The 22,394-nt window shown below is 44.9% G+C and overlaps 8 protein-coding genes across 8 annotated transcripts; 6 read left to right on the top strand and 2 right to left on the bottom strand.

Moving 5' to 3' along the window:
• Window positions 1–176: 176 nt before the first annotated feature.
• V865_006266 (uncharacterized protein) lies at window positions 177–4,180 on the top strand (the record flags this gene model as incomplete). Its single annotated transcript, XM_066230025.1, has 8 exons — window positions 177–278; window positions 344–1,763; window positions 1,834–2,043; window positions 2,113–2,315; window positions 2,375–2,731; window positions 2,795–3,097; window positions 3,162–3,807; window positions 3,879–4,180. 8 exons carry the CDS (start codon window positions 177–179, stop codon window positions 4,178–4,180), a joined length of 3,543 nt encoding a protein of 1,180 aa, XP_066086122.1.
• Window positions 4,181–4,439: 259 nt separating this feature from the next.
• Window positions 4,440–5,047, bottom strand: V865_006265 (uncharacterized protein; the record flags this gene model as incomplete). The annotated part of the gene is made up of 2 exons (XM_066230024.1): window positions 4,440–4,525; window positions 4,603–5,047. The coding sequence occupies 2 exons, from the start codon at window positions 5,045–5,047 to the stop codon at window positions 4,440–4,442; spliced, it is 531 nt and encodes a 176-aa protein (XP_066086121.1).
• Window positions 5,048–6,007: 960 nt separating this feature from the next.
• V865_006264 (uncharacterized protein) lies at window positions 6,008–7,229 on the top strand (the record flags this gene model as incomplete). Its single annotated transcript, XM_066230023.1, has 6 exons — window positions 6,008–6,091; window positions 6,169–6,249; window positions 6,325–6,367; window positions 6,429–6,829; window positions 7,006–7,131; window positions 7,194–7,229. 6 exons carry the CDS (start codon window positions 6,008–6,010, stop codon window positions 7,227–7,229), a joined length of 771 nt encoding a protein of 256 aa, XP_066086120.1.
• Window positions 7,230–7,525: 296 nt separating this feature from the next.
• V865_006263 (uncharacterized protein) lies at window positions 7,526–8,016 on the bottom strand (the record flags this gene model as incomplete). The annotated part of the gene is made up of 2 exons (XM_066230022.1): window positions 7,526–7,702; window positions 7,780–8,016. The coding sequence occupies 2 exons, from the start codon at window positions 8,014–8,016 to the stop codon at window positions 7,526–7,528; spliced, it is 414 nt and encodes a 137-aa protein (XP_066086119.1).
• Window positions 8,017–8,488: 472 nt separating this feature from the next.
• V865_006262 (uncharacterized protein) lies at window positions 8,489–14,050 on the top strand (the record flags this gene model as incomplete). Its single annotated transcript, XM_066230021.1, has 17 exons — window positions 8,489–8,560; window positions 8,635–8,845; window positions 8,907–9,932; window positions 10,005–10,339; window positions 10,404–10,976; window positions 11,043–11,287; window positions 11,354–11,696; window positions 11,765–11,911; window positions 11,968–12,135; window positions 12,207–12,481; window positions 12,553–12,685; window positions 12,762–12,981; window positions 13,039–13,137; window positions 13,195–13,370; window positions 13,429–13,662; window positions 13,731–13,827; window positions 13,908–14,050. The coding sequence occupies 17 exons, from the start codon at window positions 8,489–8,491 to the stop codon at window positions 14,048–14,050; spliced, it is 4,497 nt and encodes a 1,498-aa protein (XP_066086118.1).
• A 1,978-nt stretch (window positions 14,051–16,028) lies between these two features.
• V865_006261 (uncharacterized protein) lies at window positions 16,029–18,207 on the top strand (the record flags this gene model as incomplete). Its single annotated transcript, XM_066230020.1, has 7 exons — window positions 16,029–16,340; window positions 16,405–16,500; window positions 16,570–16,761; window positions 16,823–16,999; window positions 17,086–17,451; window positions 17,525–17,829; window positions 17,901–18,207. The coding sequence occupies 7 exons, from the start codon at window positions 16,029–16,031 to the stop codon at window positions 18,205–18,207; spliced, it is 1,755 nt and encodes a 584-aa protein (XP_066086117.1).
• A 995-nt stretch (window positions 18,208–19,202) lies between these two features.
• Window positions 19,203–20,015, top strand: V865_006260 (uncharacterized protein; the record flags this gene model as incomplete). The annotated part of the gene is made up of 1 exon (XM_066230019.1): window positions 19,203–20,015. The coding sequence occupies one exon, from the start codon at window positions 19,203–19,205 to the stop codon at window positions 20,013–20,015; it is 813 nt and encodes a 270-aa protein (XP_066086116.1).
• Window positions 20,016–20,779: 764 nt separating this feature from the next.
• On the top strand, window positions 20,780–21,634 carry V865_006259 (uncharacterized protein; the record flags this gene model as incomplete). The annotated part of the gene is made up of 1 exon (XM_066230018.1): window positions 20,780–21,634. The coding sequence occupies one exon, from the start codon at window positions 20,780–20,782 to the stop codon at window positions 21,632–21,634; it is 855 nt and encodes a 284-aa protein (XP_066086115.1).
• Between the last annotated feature and the right edge of the window lie 760 nt (window positions 21,635–22,394).

Below are 22,394 nucleotides of genomic sequence, written 5' to 3'. Positions count from 1 at the left end.
TCAATCAAATTTCAAATTTCAACCTGAACCCCAGCCTTACCCCAGTCAGATCCTTACAGTCAACAACATCGTCCGGCAATTATTCAATTATCAATCATCAAGAATCAATTCATCTTTTATAACCAACCTTCCGCCTTTGTGTATTCCTGTGCGATACCTATGGACGGACCATCGACATGAAGAGACTCTTCCGGACGAGCAAATCGCCCGTCGTAGACCCGTTACCGCCCCCTACAGCATCTTCTGCACCTGGATCAGGGACATCCACACCTACGAATGTAAGTTTGCCGTGATCTGTGGCCCGTTGAGCGAACACAGCTAAGATCTGAAATCACCATCACAGCATCATCATGAACACAGATGGCCATTCGGACATTCACATCAACCGGAAGTGACTCCATTCCCCATTGACGCGGGCAGAGAAACGTACAATGTGAACAATGGTAACAATCAGTCGCTGCCACCTCCTCCAGCACCTGTACCCAGTGGAAGGAAAGGAAAGGACAGAGGACCGTCTGCCGGATCAAACTCAGGTGTACCTAGTCTGCTGGAAATTCAAGAGAGAGAACAAGCTATGAGATCTGCTCAACGTCAACAGCATCAACAACAGCCGCAGAGGCATTCAAAAGGATATGGAGGATCGCCCAATGCTCCTTCACCAGATGGGTGGACTGTGGTATCACCTACCAACAACAATATGGCCCTACCTTCATCACCACCTTCTACAGGTTATGATCCAAACTACCATTCCTCCTTGACTGAACCTTTGACCATCCCCAACGCAGCATTTGCAAGTTCGAATCCACCTTCATCCAACGCATCTCCATCAAGTGCATCTACCCACACAGCTTTGTATCTTCCGCCCGGTGCTCGGCCCGCCACACCTCCTTCGATGCGTCCGCCTTACCCACCTCCGACAGGGAGTGCTCGTCATTCTCAATCTAGCTTAGCCAGCTTGTCAACAGCCCATTACGGTGAAGCGGGAGATATCATCAGTCCAAATACCGCTATAGGGAGGGAAAGGGGTCATTCGATAGCTTCGAACACTGGTTCCCTATCAAATCGATCCGATCACGATACCATTAACACCAACTCCACATATACACAACACACCACTAACAACAACAACAACAACCCTTACGGGAACAATAACGCTATCATGAATCAACCTATCACATCCCCTAATCAACCGTCATCCAAATTACAGAAACCTCAACCACCCAATCAAGGTGTTAGATCACCTTTGGCAAATTCTTATCCTTCACCTGAACTCACTTCGTTTCCTTCCCCACATCCTTATACAGCATCGAATGCTCAACCTTTCCCTCCGCCATCGGCACCTCCCTCGTCTAATGATCACTCGTTGAATAATTTTGTGCCGCGGACAGAAGATACACCAATGCCAAATGCAGTGAACCTATCGAGAAGGGGAAGTCAGATGGACGGACCGAATCAGAAAGAGAAAAAGCGCGGTTTCTTAGGAATGGGTTGGGGTAAAGGTAAAGATAAAAAAGATAGTAATCAGGTGTTGGATGGTAAACCATTGATGGAAGAGCCCAGGAAGAGTTTCGATGGATGGAGGAATCAGACTGAAAGTGAAAGTCAACCTTCTTCCACTCACGGTCATTCGACTTCACATGGACATGAACAAGAGGAACAACCGAGTAGAGGAAGGATACTGGGTTTGGATTTTGGTGGTGGAGGCGATAAGAAGAAGGAAAAGGATCAGATACCACAGCCTAATGATGCTGGTTCAGCTATCCGTGAGTATGATCAATTAATGAGCATATTATGTAAGGCAATGAGACTCACCTTCCCCTCGACTCGAATTAGGCTGGCTATGCTCTATGCCAGATCCTCCTCCAGCGAATATCTACGATGTATGTGATCGGATACATAAGTCTGAAGGCATGGAAGGCATCACCAAAGATGCTGCTCGAGCGATCCGAAAAGAATTCAAACATGGTAACGAAGCGGACAGGCGGAATGCGGCTAAAGTCTGGTTATATCTTATGAGAAATGTCTCAGGCAAAGGCTTTAGACGTGAGTCATGGCAATACCCTACTTGTTTTGATACGACCTAAACGGCTGTATATTGATCTCCTCCTATAGAACACGCTTCAAGCAAGAAATTCTTGTCAGCTCTTGAACCCATCTTACTTGCACCTGCTACCAAACCACTTGTATCTCAACCTACCTATAAACTTCTCACGGATATACTGTCAGATCTGACGTTCTCTTATGGTCAAGAGAAAGGCTGTGAGGGCTTAGGTGAATTATGGAAGAAAGTGAAATTACCTCAAGAGTCAGAAATCGTAAGTGAACAATCCTCACCTGACATTCTGCTCATTGCTCACAAACCTTTGACATACAGGGGAACCCACTTCCGGTCGATCATCCCATCTTCTCTCCGGAGCCTTTCTACGCCCAACGACACAATCAAACTTACAGTAACCCTCAATCATTCCCCGGCTCGCGTCGACCATCATCTCCATCACTCTCACAGCTTCCTTTACAACAGACGAACCAAGGTTATCCTCCTGCGCTCCCTCAACGTGGTGCCTCGCCGGGTCACTATGGTGGGCCACGGTATGCTGATCTGCCAAGTCACGGTGAAGATCTAAGGAGGTTAACAGATGAATGTACTGCTGCCAAGGAAAGTGCGCGCGTTCTGAGTGAAGCTTTAGTATTCACCAAACCGGAAGAGTTGGAGCATAAACCGGTCATTGAGGTGAGCGCAGTATTCTTCAACATAATACAACTCAGTGTGCCGTAGCTGACTATTCTGTCTCAGGAATTCTACCGAAAGGTCTTTCTCGCTCATGAATCTTTGACGAACCAAATGGACTGGGCTCAAGCTGAAGCCGCTCGATCTCGTGAACGACATGCTTCCCTTACTCTGGATGGTAATCCGAACGTCGACAATACCAAACACGACACACCTGAAGAACAAGCTTTGGGATCACTTCTCGAGGCGCATAGTGCCCTTGGTGAGGCATTGAAACAGCATGATGATCTCACGAAATTGGCTGGGGAGGAGAAGGAAATGAGAGAAGTCAGGGAAAGAAGCAAGAAAGAAACCAGGATGGATCGTAATGTAAGTTGCTGAGTTGATCTTTGATGTTGCCTCAAATGTCATTTGGCTGATACTCTTGATATAGCAACCGATGTATGAACAATCTGGATTATTCCCACCTTCCAATCAACCTCAGGCATCATCATCTCGATCACCATCGCCCGTACCGCACGTTCGTCTTCCTTCAGATAGTACACCTAAAGTAACTGCATCCCCTAGGAATTACGATCTGCCATTACCGCCACCGCCACCAGCTCAGGGTGGAGGTGCACCACCTATCGCAGGATCCAACAATCCATTCAGGAATGCGAATGTCGAGAACGGGAGATCATCACGTACCCCTTCGCCTGACCAACAGCCTCACCCTTTACCTCATCCTCCGAAATTGTCCTCATCGCCAGCACCTACCAGTCGTACGAATTCGCCTTTAGGTATGGGCAGATTGAGAATGGGTGGACCAAGACCTTTACCCAATCCTTTTGCCAAGGGGAACAATGCTTCTCATCAATCGTTACAGAACCTGGCTAATGGTACTGGTACGACGCCATCTCGAAATGGATCGGGCGATACACAATCCAGAAGTGGTACGGGAGATTCATCAAATCAGAGTCACGCTGGAGTCAACCATGGAGTTGATGATAAGGAGATTGATGGGGATGATCTACCTCCCAAACCTGTTAAACCCAGTAGGAAGGCTTTGGGTAAAAGACGAGCAGTTGTGGATGAAGACAGTGAGTGACTACCTATGGGAGAAGTTCGTAGGACAGATTAGCTGATACGATGTGATTCGATGGATTGATAGATAATTTCGACCCTAATGACATGTTCATACCTAATCCTACCGATCCCCGAACGCAGAATAGAGATCAGGGACAAAATCCAAACCCTAATGGTACTAGTAATAATAATGAAATAGATAACTCTTCTGAAGAAGATTATATAACGTTAGAAGATTCGATCAAACACCAACAGAAAAAGAAGATTGTATATGCTTATGACGCTTATGAAGAACGACAAAAGGAATTAAAGAAGGCTGCTGAAGCGTTGAAGATTAGCGAGAAGTTTGGTGGAGGAGCTGGAGGTGGGTCAGGGGGGAAAATGTAGAAAATGTGAATAGATTTAAGTGAGGTCATACGATAAGAAGTATGAAGTATGGAAGTATCGATTGAGAATCTGATGGAGTAAAGTGGTATGGGAGAATTCCAAAACAGTCTTTTTTTTTTTGTTGTATATGATGAATCATGAGAAATGAAAAATATTGAAAATATTCTTTTACGTATTAGTGTTGTTACATTTGCATATGTCAGAGGATCACAGTATGTGGCTGTCTCGTCAGCTACATTTTGTGCCTACTACACTACGCTCAAGTTAATTGTTCTGCAACCGGCCTCTCCTGTGCCGACTTTGCTAATATATCTTTAGCGGTTGCTGTTACATTCAATTTAATAGCTATTCATAAGAATTCAACTCCTCCATGAGAAAGCTAAACATCAATATCTCGCTATCGTCGAGACGTACATACCCACAATTCTCAAATCCCTTAGATCGCTCTTTGTATATAGTCGTATCGTCGAGATTAGTAGATTCTGCTAGATATTTCGAATATTCACTCAATCTTCTTAACATCGAAATCCTATCCTTCTCACGAGTAATCGTTTTGTAATTAGTTATTCCATACCTCGACATGTTACCTTGATGAGATACCGAGCAGGTGTTAGTGGGAATCACTAAAATGCCTTTCCTATCTTCTTGATTTATAGCTTCTTTCAATCTTATCAATGAATCATAATATTCATTATGTATTTTGAAAATAGATAAACCTCTTTCGTTCAATCGACCATACGCATCTTCATGTAGTGAGTTTTTGAAAATGGTTTCTAGGTCTTTTTGACACTCCTCATCGATATCTTGAGATCTGACCCCACTGAACCACCACTTGTCTTTCTTGAGCCTATTATATGCCGAGGACATGGCATTGGATATGTCCTCGGCGATACATGATATGTGATATTGATGGGTGTCTGATCGGGAGAGATATAAGGTGCAAGAGTGGTTGTCACCCCTTCGGGATTTTGGACAGTAGAGGATCACAGAATCCGTGGTGAGTTGTAGACTAGAAGTGTTGATGGTGCTGAGAGAGATTCGGGATTGGTCTTCATCATGTAGATTCAAGGTTTTGGTCCATGTACGAAGTGATGTGGAGAGGGTGATGAGGAGAAGAGTGAGAATAGGGAGTCCAGTATTGTCTGTTTGACGAGGGGACGTGTTCATCGTACAGGTTTGTGTTATCTTTATATGAGAGTCGAGGAAGATGATATCATCAAACATCCGGTGTAACCATCCTTTCTTCTCCATTACCTCCTATATATAACATCACCTTAGTCGTCATGGGGTCAGTAGTTTATAGTTATCGTAAAGTACGGAACAGGCTGAGATCGTCACTTATACAGGATGTGCCATCCTTTGTCCCCTATTCACAGCGTCACATAGTCATCGGATCGAGCCAGGGAGGCATCTTTCCTGTGACTTATAACATGCAGATTCACCTTGGCAACATCCATCATAGATATATATCGTATGTAAGGCGATATAGACAGTGTGATATCAGGTTGGTCGAGCCAAGGATGGCTTGAATTTGCCACCCTGTTACAGACACTGCCTCATCATACCCTGCGCTGCGTGTCGCGCGTTCGTTTCATGTTGATCCAGGGATGTACTGTAGTAAATGTAAACATTGCGTCACTCACATCGTATCAACCTCATATTTTCCATCCTATCCATACTCGTACAACACATTGGGTTCAGTACATCCCAGAGCACCACCTTAAGATCCTATCTGCGAACAGACCTTGAAGAAATCCTTTCGATCAATCCTGCCTAACATCTTCCATCAACCGACAATAGGTATCTTGCCAATAGCTCATTTGAAAGATGATCCTCGGCGGAGCACCAAAGTGTGAGACGTGTGGGACTTCAGTGTATCATGCCGAGCAGGTACTGGGACCACATAGAAAGGTGAGTGAGAACCAAAGGAGAATCGCACACCTGAGAGAGAGATTACTGATCAGTCAAGACGCTGTTGATAAATCCAGATATACCATAAGATATGTTTGAAATGCGCTCAATGTGGGAAGAGGTTGGATCCTGGTAATTTGGTCGAACATGATACTCAGGTGGGTATCTCTTCTCCTCAGCTACTTCCTTCTTAGTTCTCTCTTCTGTTAGCTAAAACAGGATGTTGAGGTTAGCCGTATTGCTCGAGATGTCATACCCAGCTATTCGGTACTCGAGGTGAGTCGAGTCCCGACACTACCACTGATCGTGACTGACAGTCCATTGGTGAACCTTTTAGACCTACGTCACGCCAATGTCCTACCTAATATAACACCTACATCCTCTCCCGCCCGTCCTCAAGTACCCCTCACACCATCTACGCCAACATACAGACTCCCCTCTTCCGCCCAATCACCACGGACCAACCTCCCTACACCTAAAGATTTCTATACACCACCTAGGAACCTCACCCCACCACCTGCCGAACCTGCTACACCCACTGATCCAAGTGTACCGATAACCCGACCGAATTTCCGAGATGCTAGACCGATATCCGTACCGTTTGCTGGTGGCTCGAAAGCCCTGGATGATAGGGGTTTGTTGAGGAGGGGTGATAGTCCCCGATCGAAAGTTGGGACGAGGGTTGAGGGGGATGATGCGTGTAAAGGGTGTGGGAAGAGGGTTTATGCTGCTGAGCAGGTGAGTGGCTGAATCGGTCCTCTTTCTCGAGATTGTCCGAGGGTAAATGAGGGATGGGATACGGCCATTTCGCTTCACGTCTACTTCCTTCCCCTGCAAGAGGATCTCATGACGCTGTCGGCTCAACCGGCGTGTGTCCTGATGAAACTCGTTGACATTATTTGCACTGCAATCAGGTCTACTCGATAGGCTCCAAATGGCATAAAGCATGTTTACGCTGTACTTCATGTAAATCCACGTTGGATCCTTCAAAGGTATCCGATAAAGATGGTCTACCGTATTGTAAGAATTGTTATGCAAAGGTGAGTGATAGTTTCATAATGACTTGTAAACCATCGATCGCTAACGCGAGTGTGGACTACAGGAACATGGTCCTGGAGGTATCTTAGGGAAGCGTTGATGTGATGAGGGATCTACATGGTATGAGATGAACAGAAGAGAGTTTGTTGCTTGTTGTATGACCGAGAAAATCCTGGACGTCGGGGTCAATGAGAACATGCAATTCTCCTGATATAGAGCTCAACAGGGGTATATACTATGAGAGGTTGATAATCAGTCGTAGCAGTGCTTGTTGTATCGAGACATACATTATAGATAGTATTCTGATAAATTGACATGGTATATGCACAATTATACATGAGTCATAGTAAACATTAAATATCGTCTATTGTGTTTATCACAGGGTAGGGCCAATTATCATTCCTTCCCTCCTTCTTTCAACGCAGTCAACTTCTCCTCCTCTGCTCCTTCAGCTTTGTTCTCAGCATCGAGTTTCTGCAACCTGACCAGATTCCTCTTTTTCACCAACAACCTGACTGTGCGTTCCTGTTCTATAGGATGGAGCTCTTGCCAATTCTGTATACGTGATAGTGTCTACACATCATTTCATTGCGTCAGCACATAGATCCTCCTGATTTATCATTTGCGTGTTAAATGTAGAATGCACTCACCCCATCTGAATTAATGATCATTGGACCTAATTTATCCAACTTGATTACATTCCCTTCTCCCAAATCCAAGGACTGTATTTCCTCTTCGTCCTGGTTAGCTGAAACTTCCTCGTGAGGAGCATCTTCGATGGCAAGAGGCTGCTGGTGCTTTGTAGGGGAGGTGATATCGGTAGTCTCTGGGACTGGAGTAGATGATTGGGGTGAGGCTGATTCGGGTGCGTCTAGTGGGTTGGACATGATGTTGATGATCTCACCAGAAAGATGGAAAGATATGGAATGGCTATGATGTTTGGCTACGTCCGTTGCTCTGAGTGGTATGAATGTGAATGACACAGTCAGTATATATCTTACTCTGATGCTCTTGTTCGCCATCACTGGCACTCTCGAGGATGCTAGAATCGTCATGGCAAGACACCCACCTCCACTCCCGTAGCTTGTATCACGTGACATCCACCTTGCCACGTGCAAAGGGGAACGCGTCTTCACGATCCAGCCTTTTCCCTCCCTGCCAGTCGCCATTTTAGACGCGTAGCAAATCAATGTTCACGATATTCAACTGTCATCTGTCAGCTATCGTTCACTCGTACATTCCTCAGATCATATCATATCAGCCAAGCAGATTGATACCGACACACTCGAGCCACTGTCCCTGATTCTCATCTGCTGTTCAACTACCCTTATCGACTCTCTTCCAGTATCTTGAGTCCCCATGGCACCAGCCAAAGGTCTAGCAGCCCTCCGAGAGGCGCGTGCAAAAGGTGGAAGGTTGGGTCAATGGAAGGTGGGTGCTAAATGAATAATTTGCTCGTCCAACGATATCCTCTTAGGACTGATTCATTCTATATCATCCTATAGCCCTCCGACTCCGAATTGTACGACGAAGTGACAGACGAACAATACCGATCCATCGTCGGTGATCGATTGGACGCAGATGACTTCATCGAAGATGACGATCAAGGCGGATATGTGGATAATGGTATGGACGACTGGAATGGAGGGAGAGACGAGTACGATGAAAGTGAGGATGAAGATGCGTTCGAAGGTGAAGATGAGGAGTTTAGAAAAGGTAAGCTAGAAATCCGATATCTGTTTTAGATGGGTAAGCTGACCACGATATGCGCATGTAGCTCGTCAGATCAAGAAAGCCAAAGCGAAAGCCAGAGCTTCAGCGGGTAAACCACTCCCCAAATCAACCAAACCTCAGAAGGCGAAATCATCTTTCTCCGACTATGCCAAACCAGCTGCATCCTCCTCGTCTACCTATCGACCCGCACCAAATGCCATGCAAGAAGACGATTTCATGGCATCGTTACTATCTTCCGTCACATCTGCGTCTAACGAAGTCGCCAATAGGAAACGAAAATCATCACCCGATATCCCTTCCTCAGAGGGTCTACATCCTTCTTCCGATTCATCCTTCTTCTCTTCATCCGGAAGGAAAAGATATGGTATAGAGGAAGACGATGATGACGAGCCTCCATCAATATGGGATTCCAAGAGGGGTGTGATGGGTAAAAAACCTAGAATGTCAGATATCACCGTTGTACCCAACAAAGAAAACAATGATGATCAAGACTACATCATGGACATAGATGATGATCCAATTATGGTTAAACCTGAACCTAGAGATGAGAATGAGGATGACGAGGAGGATGAAATGCAGATAAGGAAAGTCAAACCTCTCACTGCTTCGGCTACAACTAAGTTGAACGGTGCTACGTCCACTGTACGAAGAAGAGTGAACAATTCCAACTCCGTCAAGAATATTGTTAAGCCTGATCCGATCATGGTCAAAGCTGAGCCGATGGACGAAGAGAATATCGCAATCACCAAACCCAAACCTACATCTTCTGTTCAGAGAAATGGGAAACCGAATCTACCAGGATGGTCATCGATCCAAGAATCCTTGTTGCCCTCCAAAACATCAGAGTTGGAAGAAGTCAAAGCTTCCGTTGGTTCCACTAGACCCGAGAATGTACTTGAGAAAGATGGTAGTTTGAGTATGTTTTGGTTAGATCATTTCGAACAGGATGGTGTAGTTTTATTTGTGGGTAAAGTGCTGGACAGACAATCTGGTAAATACGTTAGTGCTTGTGCGAGCATCAATGGTATAGAGAGGAATCTGTTTATAAAACCTAGGCCCAAGAGAGTCGGTGAGTCAAAGTTCAGCTGCATCGCAAGAGAAGCTGGATGAGCATTAGCTGATATAGTTCCATGATTCTCAGTCCAAGGTCAAGAAACAGACGAAGAGGTATCACGTACAGACGTATTTACAGAATTCGATACTATACGTCGAAAAGCAGGTATCGAAGAATGGGCGGCATCATACGTTCAACGTAAATATGCCTTTGAAGATAAAACGGTAGAAAAGGGTGAAAGTGAATGGATGAAAGTCGCTTATGGATTTGATCAACCTGAGATACCGATGGGTACGACCGGTCAGACATTCAGTCATGTTTTCGGTACCAATACTACGCCATTTGAATTATTGGTGTTGAAACGAAAGATCATGGGTCCCTGCTGGCTGAAGATCCAGAATCCTACGCTGAGTACTAAATCCGTGAGTCATCTGCAAGCCAGTCGAAACTTGCAGTCAGCTGATTATCTAATGTTGCGGATCGAAGGCGTCATGGTGTAAGATTGAGTTCACTGTATCCGATCCCAAAACGGTCAACCCGTTCTCAGAAACCGATAATTCCGCACCTAAAGATACACCTCCTCTGACTATCATGTCAATATCCTTACGTACCATTGTGAATCATCGGGAGAACAAAACAGAGTTGCTTTGTGCTACTACCAGGACATGGGAGGGATGTAACATTGAAGATCCCACCCCACCCGACCAACTTCGTTCATCTCTCAATACGATCATTCGACCAATAGAGAAATTCCCACCTGGTTTGGAAGGTAGAGGTAAAACGGATAGATCGCCATTCCAAACGGTCAAAGCTGAACGAGCGCTCTTGAACTCCCTCTTGGCGACTATACAGAGATACGACCCCGATGTCATTGTCGGACATAATTTCCTTGGAAATAGCTTCGAAGCTCTTTTGTATAGACTCAAGGAGTTGAAGGCGGATCATTGGTCTAGAATAGGAAGGTTTAGGAGAAAAGGCTTTAATATAAGTAAAGGTGGAAGTAATCATAGGTTGTTAGCGGGTAGGTTGGTGGCGGATTTGTCGAGTGATGCAGCCAAGGTGAGCTGTCTATCCCGTTCTTGGACTATCTCAGATGTGTGTAAGCTGATCTGATGGTGAAAACAGGGAATGATCTCATCAACTACATGGTCTTTGACTGAGATGTGTGCCACTCACCTCAAGATCCAAAGAGAAGACGTAGACCCGGAAGACACACATAGTTATTTCGATCATACATTATCATCACCTGATAAATTGATAAAATTCATCAGGTTGTGCGAGGTGGATGCTTTTTTCCAAATGGCTATTGCTGCTAGGGTGCAACTTTTGCCGTTGACGAAGCAGTTGACTAATTTGGCTGGTAATTCTTGGTGAGTCGGTATATTCACGGTAGGCAGAGCTGTGAAGGATATAGCTGACTGTTCGATTGGTTATAGGAATTTGACCCTCAATGGAGGTAGAGCCGTCCGAAACGAATTTATCTTGTTACATGAATTCCACCGACTGAAATACATCTGTCCCGATAAATCCCCTTTCCAGAACAACAAGAAACATAAACAAACTGCTGTAGGGGATGATGATGATCCGACAGCCGAAGATATAGTGAATAAACCTCTCAGAGGGAAAGCGAAGTACTCTGGTGGTCTTGTGTTCGAACCGAAACGAGGACTTTGGGATACGTATATCATGGTTATGGATTTCAATTCGTTGTACCCTAGTATTATACAGGAATACAATATCGATTTTACCACAGTCGAAAGAGATGTGGAGGATGATCAGGTGAGTTTATTCCCAACCCAATATTACGTTGGATCGAGCTTATATACTGAATGGACATGACATCGTAGGCCGAAGAAGAGAAGATACCCGATGTACCTGCTTCGGATGTCGCTCAAGGTGTTTTACCTAGAATCATTGCTACTCTCGTTAACCGACGTAGACAGGTGAAAGGTCTGATGAAGGATAAATCAGCTACTCCAGCTCAACTATTGCAGGTAAGCTAATCGCCAACTGTCCATATGACCAGCTAACATCCATGTTTCATTTGCAGTACGATATCCGACAGCAAGCTTTGAAGCTTACGGCCAACTCGATGTATGGTTGTCTTGGTTTTGCCGGATCTCGATTCTCTTCCAGACCATTGGCCGCATTGACTACTTTCAAGGGTCGAGAGATTTTGACACATACAAGGGAATTAGCAGAATCATTACAACTCGATGTGAGCTTTTCCTCTTCTCTCCTCTCCGCATATGAGGAAGTAAGCTGACTGATTATGGAAAACTGTGGTAGGTTGTATACGGAGATACCGATTCGGTCTTTGTGAATTCCAATGTAACTTCCTTACAAGAAGCACATAAGATTGCCAACGATTTCAAGAAATTGGTTAATGAACGGTATAAGTTACTTGAGATTGATCTGGATGCGATATTCGAGAGGATCTTATTATTGAACAAGAAGAAATACGCTGCGGTCAAGATTGAAGATAACGGTGAGAGGAAGACGGAAGTGAAAGGTTTGGACATGAAACGAAGAGAGTTCAGTAAAGTCTCGAAAGATGCTTCTAGGTAAGTCAAATGGACCAACAATTGTTTTGTTTCGAGCTATGGTGCTGACTTGTTTTGTCATTGATTTTTAGTGCTGTCCTCAAAGAGATTCTTAGTGGTGAATCAACGGAAATCGTAGTTGAGAAGATACATGAATTACTTACGAATCTTGGTGAGGCTGTTAAGAGTGGGGTGATACCCTTAGAAGATTTTATCATTTTCAAGGTGAGTGGAGTTATGACACTCACATCTGAACGGCTGTCATGAATGGTATCATTGATTGACCTTCTCTCTACTGCAGCGTCTCGGTAAGAACCCCGAAGATTACCCAGACAAGAAGTCCCAACCCCATGTCCAAGTCGCCCTACGGATGAAATCAAAGGGAGCATCCGTCCGAGCTCACGATGTCATACCGTACATTATGTGTTTGGACGAAAGTGGGAAAGGAGGAAAGACGGCTCAGGCGGAAAGAGCTTTCCACCCTGATGATCTGAGGAGGCAAGGCTCGGAGCTGAAAATCGGTACGTCACCCGACTGATCTTTGTGAAATATGTTTAGCTGATAAGAATGATGGATAGATTACGACTTCTACCTCGATACGCAAATCTTGCAACCCGTACTGAGGTTATGTGAGACTATTGAAGGTACCGAACGATCAAGATTAGCAGAATGTTTAGGTGAGTATTGATTACCTCAGGAGGGAAACGATGTATACTTACATGGCATGCAAATAGGCCTCGATCCATCACGATATGCCTCTTCGGGACCCGGAGTAACGGATGAAAAGCAGTTCTTCACTTTCGAATCTCAAATATCGGATAAAGAGCGATTCAAGGATGCTGAACCTCTTCAGTTGAGATGTGTTGCTTGTGAGAGTACTTTTACGTTCCAGGGGTTGATGGATGAATCTGTAAGTGGATGCCCTTGGGTGTGTTTATCGATATACTGAATCTAAGCTTTGCCATTAGACCAATATCCAGCACGTTGGAATATCCTGCTCGGCCTGTCATGCTATCCTACATCCCGCTTCTGTTTCCATCCAATTAGAGAACCAGATACGTTCTCATATATCTCGATACTATCTTGGATGGACCGTATGTGATGGAGAGGGATGCGGAGCAAGAACGAGGATGATGAGTGTATATGGGAAGAGGTGTTTGGGTTTGGTCAAAGAGGGATGTAAAGGTACCGTCAGGTTGGAGGTGAGTAACAATCCACCTTTGACAAGTGTGGGAGGTCGAAGCTGATGTTACGGTGGTGATCAATGTAGTACAACGATAGTAAATTGTACAATCAATTGTTATATTATCGAAGTTTGTTCGATGGGGAGAAAGCTATTTCAAATGCAAGAGGATCAGCTAGATTTGGTGAGTTGACCTTGGAACATAGCTATATGGGAGAGGGATTTCGATTGCTGACTTTGGATTACTTATACTTGACACCTTAGAGGAAATCCGAGCATTGGTCTTACCCAACACTGCACTATTTGCTCAACTGGTGAATGTGACTGATAAATATCTGGATAAGAATGGAAGGAGGTTTGTAGATATGAAGAGTTTGTTCGGATTCATGGAAAGAATCAAAATATGATCACCATGATCAACCGTTGGAAACGTTTTCTTCTTGCTTTATAATTTGAGTTATATACTTTGGATTTCATTGCTCAATTGCTCATATAGATATCCATGCTGTTCGTCGGTCGGTATTTGCGATTGTTTGTACAGTCAATGCATGTTCTTTGAATCGATCATAATCTTCGAGCAGCTTCTGATGCTTTTCCATAGTTTGATAGTTAAAATGCGTCTGCCAGGGATGCATGAAAATCTTCAATGAGAGATACTGTACACACATTGTGTGATCTGCCCTATTCGCATGGCAAAAAAACACGTACATGATCGCTTGTCTTCCGCGAAGAAAGTTTAGCAGTATTAGCCTTCTCAAGTTTTGTCCTTAACAAAGCATTGAGCCCCTCAGAAAAAGGAGCATGGTGTCTTCGAATGACACTCAACAGTTTCAGTGGCCTGCGTGAGGCTTCCTAGAACTGACTTTGTCGCTAAAGAAGGCAGGTGAAAGGATCCCCAAGAAGTTAGAAGGCCCAAAATGACAGTGCAGGGTTACCTCGACAAATCTCGAAAAGGTATAAGATGTGGTCTCCAGATGACCTGACGGCCATACATGACTCAATACAGTACAATTTTTACAACTTTTTTGCCGCTCTCGTCGAACATATTCGAAGTGTACCACCTAAATCCCTGCGTTAAGACTTGTAGGAACATGTTCCTGACGAACTGCTCGAGCGACTGCAAGATGTTAAGCGCCCATTGGATCATACGAGATATAAGCAACAGCTAAAGGAAGAATGGGGGGGACAAGACTTGCGATTCGGAAGATTCTAGATATTTTGCAGATCACATAGTATTATTTTCCTGGATCAATGACACCTATTCTACTGTATGGTCTCGGGATTGGCATGGATAGTCAATAACGTGTTCCGGATCACCATTGTTAGTAGTCCGTCCACCCAAAGAGGCAGCGGATCTCCTGGCCGCCTTCCTGCTGCGGGGAATCCGAGAGATGGTCATACTGCTCTGCTGGTCGAAAAACCTCGCTGTTTACCGGGCATACGGGGTAAGAACATGTATCTTGTAGCGCCAAAAACTTGCCACGCTCTTTCATGAGAAGTCGTACCAAGGATCCCATTCTGAAAGCTGTGCAAAACGGCGATTGACAAAGGTAGTCCCGCGAGAACTCACACTGTTCGTGTCAAATGTCGGTGGCATACGTGTCTCTATACCGAATCGTACCTTGACATACCATTCGACAAACGATAAGGTTTTGGATTGTGGAGGTGACTCACCCTATATATACTTGGCATGCCCGAGCCACGATGAATACGGAGTTTGAGGACGATTCCGTGTGTACGATGCTTAGTAAGAATCGTAGTTCGATCACTCAATTATTAGTCCGGGATTCGACTGTAGAGTGTGTACTATATAGATGCATGGCCGAACCCGAGACAAAGAAGGAATTGGACGACTGGGTGAGATCAATAAGAGATCTGATGAGATCCCACTACTCGAGTAGCGGGTAACGTACGTGCTTTTTTACCCTGAAGCTTATCAAACAATTTTCTTCCACCTCCACACACTCCACTAATACACACTCATACTTCGATCAAGGATGATTAGATAAGCCCCTTTCTTTGTAAGCAAACAGACCCAAATGGATTTCAATCGAACATTATTAGCACACAATTCACATCATCTCCATGCGAGTACCTCGGTACCGCGGCCACAAGCTTAGCTCATCAAAGAAAATTGAGTATCAGCGGCACATTTTCAGAAAGGATATATAAACATGCCTTTCCTCGAGATGACACGGTTCATCCTTCCCTCAATTTGCCATATCAATCTGCAACTTTACTCCTGCCCATCACCTCGTTGTACGATACTTGACGGCCTAGAAGAAGGTACAACCGACTCAAAAGACTTTTCAATCAATACTTTATAATATATCATTGGTACTAGCCGGTAAACCGAGAACACGCCTATTTGACTGCTGTACAGATATGTCATCCAACATGAACAACTCAACGACCTTTGACCGTAACGATACCGTTGAGACGTATACATCTACAGTCAACTCACCGGACCCGAATCTATCACCATCACCTAACAGGACTGTAGTTGATCTGGATGAAAACCTGAACTCGAAAGCTGCAGGCGATAAGCTCGAAAAGAAATTGGAGGACGAATTGACCGCTGAGCAGAAAGCCGAACAAGAATTGAGGAGGCACAGATCGACGACAATCAATGGTGCTGAAATCAAACTCAGTCAGAAGAGGAAATGGTTTTTATTATTGGTATTCTCAGTCGCACAGGTAAATCTCTTTGATTACAAACGTAAGACGTTGCTCGGCGATACTGACAATCATCGTATTTTAGTACCTCGATATCGCCTCGTATTCCGGTTTGTTTGTATTCACCGATGCTGTACTCAACGATCTCGATATCTTATACGAGTCGTCATCCTGGATCATTGTAAGTCACATCGCTCTTGATCTTGGAATCCGCATTAGATTTCATGCTCACCATATCTTCATCTGCTAGACCGCTTACTCAGTGACATTCGCTGCGTTTTTGCTATTCTGGGGACGAGTATCCGATTTGTACTCTGCCAAACCAGTCTTCGCCTATGGATTCCTATTGCTCGGTATCATCAATCTGATTATCAGTTTCATGACCGACAAATATGCCTACTTTGTCTTTAGGGCTATCAGTGGTATCGCTGGAGCCGCGACCGTAAGTTCAGCCTACACTCGTGCACTTGTCCACCAGCTCATCAATCAATCTCTACCTGTAGATCCCCTCCGCCTTCCGACTCATTTTGGCAAACTTTGAACCATCTGAATTGCATGTCGCGCTCACCATCTTCGGCCTGAGTGGCGCTATCGCCAACGTTACTGGTCTAGTCTTAGCTGGCTTCTTCGGTTTCATTACTGCTGGTGGTCAAAATTCAGCTTGGAGATGGTTCTTCAGAGTGAGTTTCAGCCTCATCTGCCGTGCTCCTCTCCTCTCGCATGGCTTGCATCGCGGAAATGCTGACTTGTTCGCCACAATGTCTAGATGATCGCCATCGTTTGTGTCCCCTTCGCCTTCGCCGCCATCACACTTGTACCCAAGACCAGGGGCGATCGATGCGACGAATGTACCCAACATGAAAAGTTCAAACGACTGGATCTTGTCGGAGCCTTCTTAATGCTGGTCGCTATTATTCTGATTATTCTCGGATTGACCCTTGGTGCATCCTACGGCTGGAAGACCGCCAAATTCCTTGTGCCATTCTTACTTTCCTGGCCGATCTTCGTCGCTTTCTTCGTGTGGGAAGCGAGACTACCTGAAGGTTACGCGCTGATACCTCCAAGCTTCTGGAAGATCCCAAACATGACATTGTTAATCGTTTTCGCTCTCGGTATCTACCCTTGGTGGGCTGTAAGTCAGACTTCACCCACTGTGATCAACGGATACCAGCAAGATACTGATTGTTTGCATTTGCTATCCGTAGGTCAATCAGTTACCACTCGTCGAGAGATTCTTAGTTGTCAACCACGAAACACCAATCATCGCCGCTGTTCGAATGCTTCCTCAAGGTTTAGCCGCATTGGCAGTAGCTATGGTCATTCCTCCTCTACTTCAGAAATTGGGTTCCGGTAAATGGCCGATCGCCGTAGGGATGTTACTTGGTTCGGTATCATACATATTGATGATCTTCTCCGACGGTGTCATCGAGAACAACGGTTATTGGAGATGGTACTTCCCAGCTTTCATCCTTGGAAGTGGAGCTGCTATGGCTAGTTTCTTAGGCACAAAGTGAGTCGACATTTTTACCCTTCCTTCACCCACATTTGGTATATCATGCTGATATGGTGTTGGAATTGCAGCATCACCGTGATGACCTCGGTACCACCCGCCATGTCCGGCGTGGCAGGAGCAATGCTTCAAGTATCCCTTCAAGTCGGAGCTGTGTTGGGACTCTCAGTTCAAGCGGGCTTGTTAACGCTCAACGAAGGCTCCTTTGTCAATTACGCCAATGTCCAGGCATCATTCTGGTTCCAATTCGGCTGGTCCGTCTTTAACATGTTGATCATCGTCTTCTTCTTTAGACCTGGTAAAGCAGCTGAAGGGAGTCAACAGGCAGCGAAGATCAAAGGTGAAAAAGGTCCAGAGTCAACTGCTGTCATCGTATGATCGGTGAAAACAGGCTGAATTGGAGAATACAAAAATTAGAAGAAAAGGAAAGGTTTAGTTTGATTTACTTTAGATGATTAATATATAATGACCACTCAAACTCTCGTAATATTACTATATAGATATAATCAATGTTTCCAGATCATCATGTATCAAGATCATTCGCAGTTTCTGAATATCTGTCCAACCACTTGGTGGTTTCATGTGAAACCAAGATATCTTCGATCTTCGAGATCATGGATTCGGATACTCCATTGAATTACAAGACCGTATATGCCGGAGGCGATGATAAGAGGTTCCTCGGACGCCGCCCAAAATGGTGTCTCTAGAGTATCCATATTCTGGAACACACTTTCAACAGGTGGATCCCAGAACGCCAGAAGGTCCAACGATCTCTCGATACCACTTATGATGACACAGGTTACACCGACGAGAGCAGCTTTGAACTGATGAACCGGGTAGCTCTAGCATATCCTAGACCATGTGTGGCATCTGACTCGTCTGGGAGCGGAGAGCCGACTCTTTCGCAAGCATACTGTGGCCATACCGGGAGTCATGTCACCCAGTGCTTCGAATACTGTAGTCGCTTTCGCTTGAATACAAGTCCTCCAAGCGCCCTGTTTTTCAATGATCTTGCATCTGCTCTTTCCATGAGCCGCGCCGGTCTACAAAGCCGACTATCATCACAGTATGGAGGATCAACCAGTATCGCAAAGAGATGAGCTAGAATTGATTCACGCAACCCGAGGACAAATTAAGTGCCAAACCAAGAGTGGCAATCCTTCCTCTGCTTGACCCCCGACTGTATTACCAGCGACAACCAGGTGACACATCTGTGCTTTATTGTGAATTATCGCGTCATCCTCCCCTCGCTCGCTTGAAGGTGTGAAAGGAACTTAGCAACTGAGACTACTGTAGTCCTTCTTCTGCTATCAGCATCCACGAGCCTACCATTGATACGTCACACCGCCACCAATTGTGACAATCTACTTGTAATGACCAACACCGATTTATTAGAGTTCGACATTCCCAGCCCGCTCAGTCGCATATCTTCTTCCGCGACGGCCAAAAGTACCTATGGTAGCCACAGGTCTCGATCGAAAGCCACATTTGGGTCCAAAGTCTCAGGCTCTTCACAAGGCACGACTCCTCGAAAGTCCACAAAAGGAACTTCGGGAGCTACGAAATGTACTTTAGCATGCTACCAATATTTCTATGGGCCTCCAGACGTAGCTGAATTTCCTCAAGGGCACACGCAAGCTGGCAAGTCAGCCATATTGCCAACTGAACAATGGCAATTCTCATTCCATCCAGTTTATCGCCAAGCGACTAACGAGGAATCACAGGATCTATCCAGATTCTGGGAGGATTTGATGAAACCTAGATTAGGGGAGGATTGGTTGGCCCCTCACATGGAACCAGAATGGCGAGAGTTACCAGAACAATCATTCGACTTGATTGAGCAGGAAAAGCTATTTTCTGATCTATTGACTCGAAGAGCTCAATGGATTGACAATGAGTACAAAACAAGGATGGATCATTGGATGTCAAAATTAATAGAGAAAAACTTTCCTGATGGAAATCCGAATTTTGAATTTAAACAATTTGACTCAAGGCAAGAATACGCAAATTATATCTCCCCCACTACGGTCAGCTGGTCAGGTGAACCTTTGACGCTTGACGATATTGACAAGCTCCATAAGGACCAGTGGAGAGGCACTACAATCGGTGAGCCAAGACCATTTGCGTTGGTCAATAACATCGGTAGGAGCACTATCTGCATTCCATCTATCGTTCGCGACACCTAATAGTGCAGGACCAACAAAAGTACCAGGATACTTTGGTATCTACCATTCCCTCAGCTTTACACTGATTCATAGAGATAGTCTTCGTAGTTTGTACCATGAAAAACCTGATCTGACTGAAATCCTTTCTTGCTCAACTATGATATGCATATTCGTTTACCTCGCTAAGATCCAACAAGTGCTGCCATTCTGACTGTAGCTCGGACAGCTCTTCATGTTATCTGTCATAATGATAGCTCGCAAAAGCACGATAGAATGTGGCGGATCAGCGGCCAAGTCACCTTGATGCAGATCGACCACCAATGCTCGAAGTATACAACGGGAACCAGGCTTGTAGTAATCTTCAATGACGTTCATGCTGATGCAATTGCGAACATAGACTAAACTTCTGGATACGGTCTCCATATTATAGCGTATCAAGCGGAAGAATCGCGTCACCATACCGTGCTGATGCCATGGATCACACCCTGAAGAAGAGAGGGATTTCTGTACAGCTCTTCGTTACATACAGTATCCTTTGCGGCGGATTATGAGAGACATCCCTTGACTCCACAAAGCAACTTCCTTTTGATTAAAAGGCGAATCAATTACAAGCTCCTTTCGCCCTTCATCCATCCCATCTTTTGTTCTTCCCTAAAGTGACTAGTATGTAATCGTATATAAGTAGTTTGACTGGATCACACGATGTCTGTTCTCTTCCAGCTTTCCAATCACTGCTATAGTAACACAATACAATCTTGTATCGCCAACCGTTAAATAGTCACAGTATGGCTGAAACCAATTTCTCCTTCCATGAGCCTGTCAACAGAAGTCCATTCTGTACAGCTTTCAACTGGTCTACCGAGTCTTTCAGTACAGCCGCCACCGAATATACATTAGACAGAGAGGACAAACCAATAATGTCCGATTTAGGCTCGTCAAAGAACGACAATGTCAACAGTTTGACCAAATCTGCTGAGGCAAATGAACCTGACAGTATGGGAAACAGCTTCGACGATAGGGTGAGACCTTATTTAGTCAGCTATCAATACCTTACTGGCGGTATGACCTTGAAGACCGTTCCCGAGTGGCATGAACTAGCAGGTAGTCGATATGTTGAACATCCTCCCAGAAGTTATTTCTTCTCCCGACAAGACTCACACGTCTCAGAGGCTGAGAGGCACGACCTGGATATGTTTTGGAAAGACGTGATTAACAAGAAGAGCTCCAAGAGGGTCTTTGAGCATGAAGCTTGGAAGTGCATCGAAGATACCGAATTTGAAATCGTTCCCGATGAATCAATCGCAAAGCTTCTTACCAGACGCGCAGGCTGGCTATTGACCAACGATCGTGTTCGCATGAAATCATGGGTCGATAGTCAAATTAATGACAAGTTTCCGGAACGTCGACCGAATTTTGATCATGAGCAATATACGAGAAGCAGTGATATCATCAGACGCAATTGGCCAGATTGGCCTCCGGCAGGACTGGAACATTTGGATATGAGTGACATTCAGCTTCAAAATGAGGAAGAATGGGGCGATGAGATTTTAGGTGACAAGATGCCTTTTAACTGTTACAACTCTGAAGGAGATGGTGTCTTGGTGATCCCCGAAATCAAGACGGTCAATGAATCGACCTAATGAACTCCCTGACAAACAAGGACGAGTGAGCCTGTTAATCAACCTACATGACTTGAGATGCTCGTGCTGGGATACATAATCGCTCTTGAATTCACATAGATTTTAAAAGCATGTACTTCCTCTTTCTTCATTTCTTCATACATGCATTATATGATCCATTTGTCTGTTTTGCCATTGGGATTCGCCACACTGAGGTACTGTATACGGTATTATGTGACGACATTTTTTTCTTTGCACGATTGGCGGTTTCATCATGATAGAGGTCGCTATCGGTACCTTTCCTTGAATATGAGTCCTTGTAAATACCACAGGAAGTATGCACTCCATCCAGAAATATGTCATTGGATCTTATCGATCAGTGTACAAAGTCCCCTGAGCGCACATACAGCTGTCGTCGTGGTATAAATGCCAAGATACTGTACCAGGAGAAGATCCACCTAAACAGCTGCCACAATTAATCAATTTGGTGCAGCAAATTTGGGTTTTAATGGTTATCGACCATTTGAATAGCGAGCAGAGTGTTCAGAGTGTTTATATCTCACCTTTGGGTGAAAGTCAGCCGGAACAATTGGCAAAATTTCATATCAAAATTGATTATACCGACCTTGTATAGATGGGCGGCTACAGCGGCGAGACTGAGATCGTGCAGGATTTCCCGGTCCTACCTTACTGGTACAGTGGAGAGGTCGGGGTTGTTCAATGTAAATGAAGTATAGCCTCAAATCTAATTCAGCGAATGAGCTTGTTCAATCCAGTCTTT

Source organism: Kwoniella europaea, chromosome 1 (assembly GCF_036810445.1).
Source record: "Kwoniella europaea PYCC6329 chromosome 1, complete sequence".
Lineage (NCBI taxonomy): Eukaryota > Fungi > Basidiomycota > Tremellomycetes > Tremellales > Cryptococcaceae > Kwoniella > Kwoniella europaea.
This window is presented reverse-complemented; position numbering and strand designations above follow the sequence as displayed.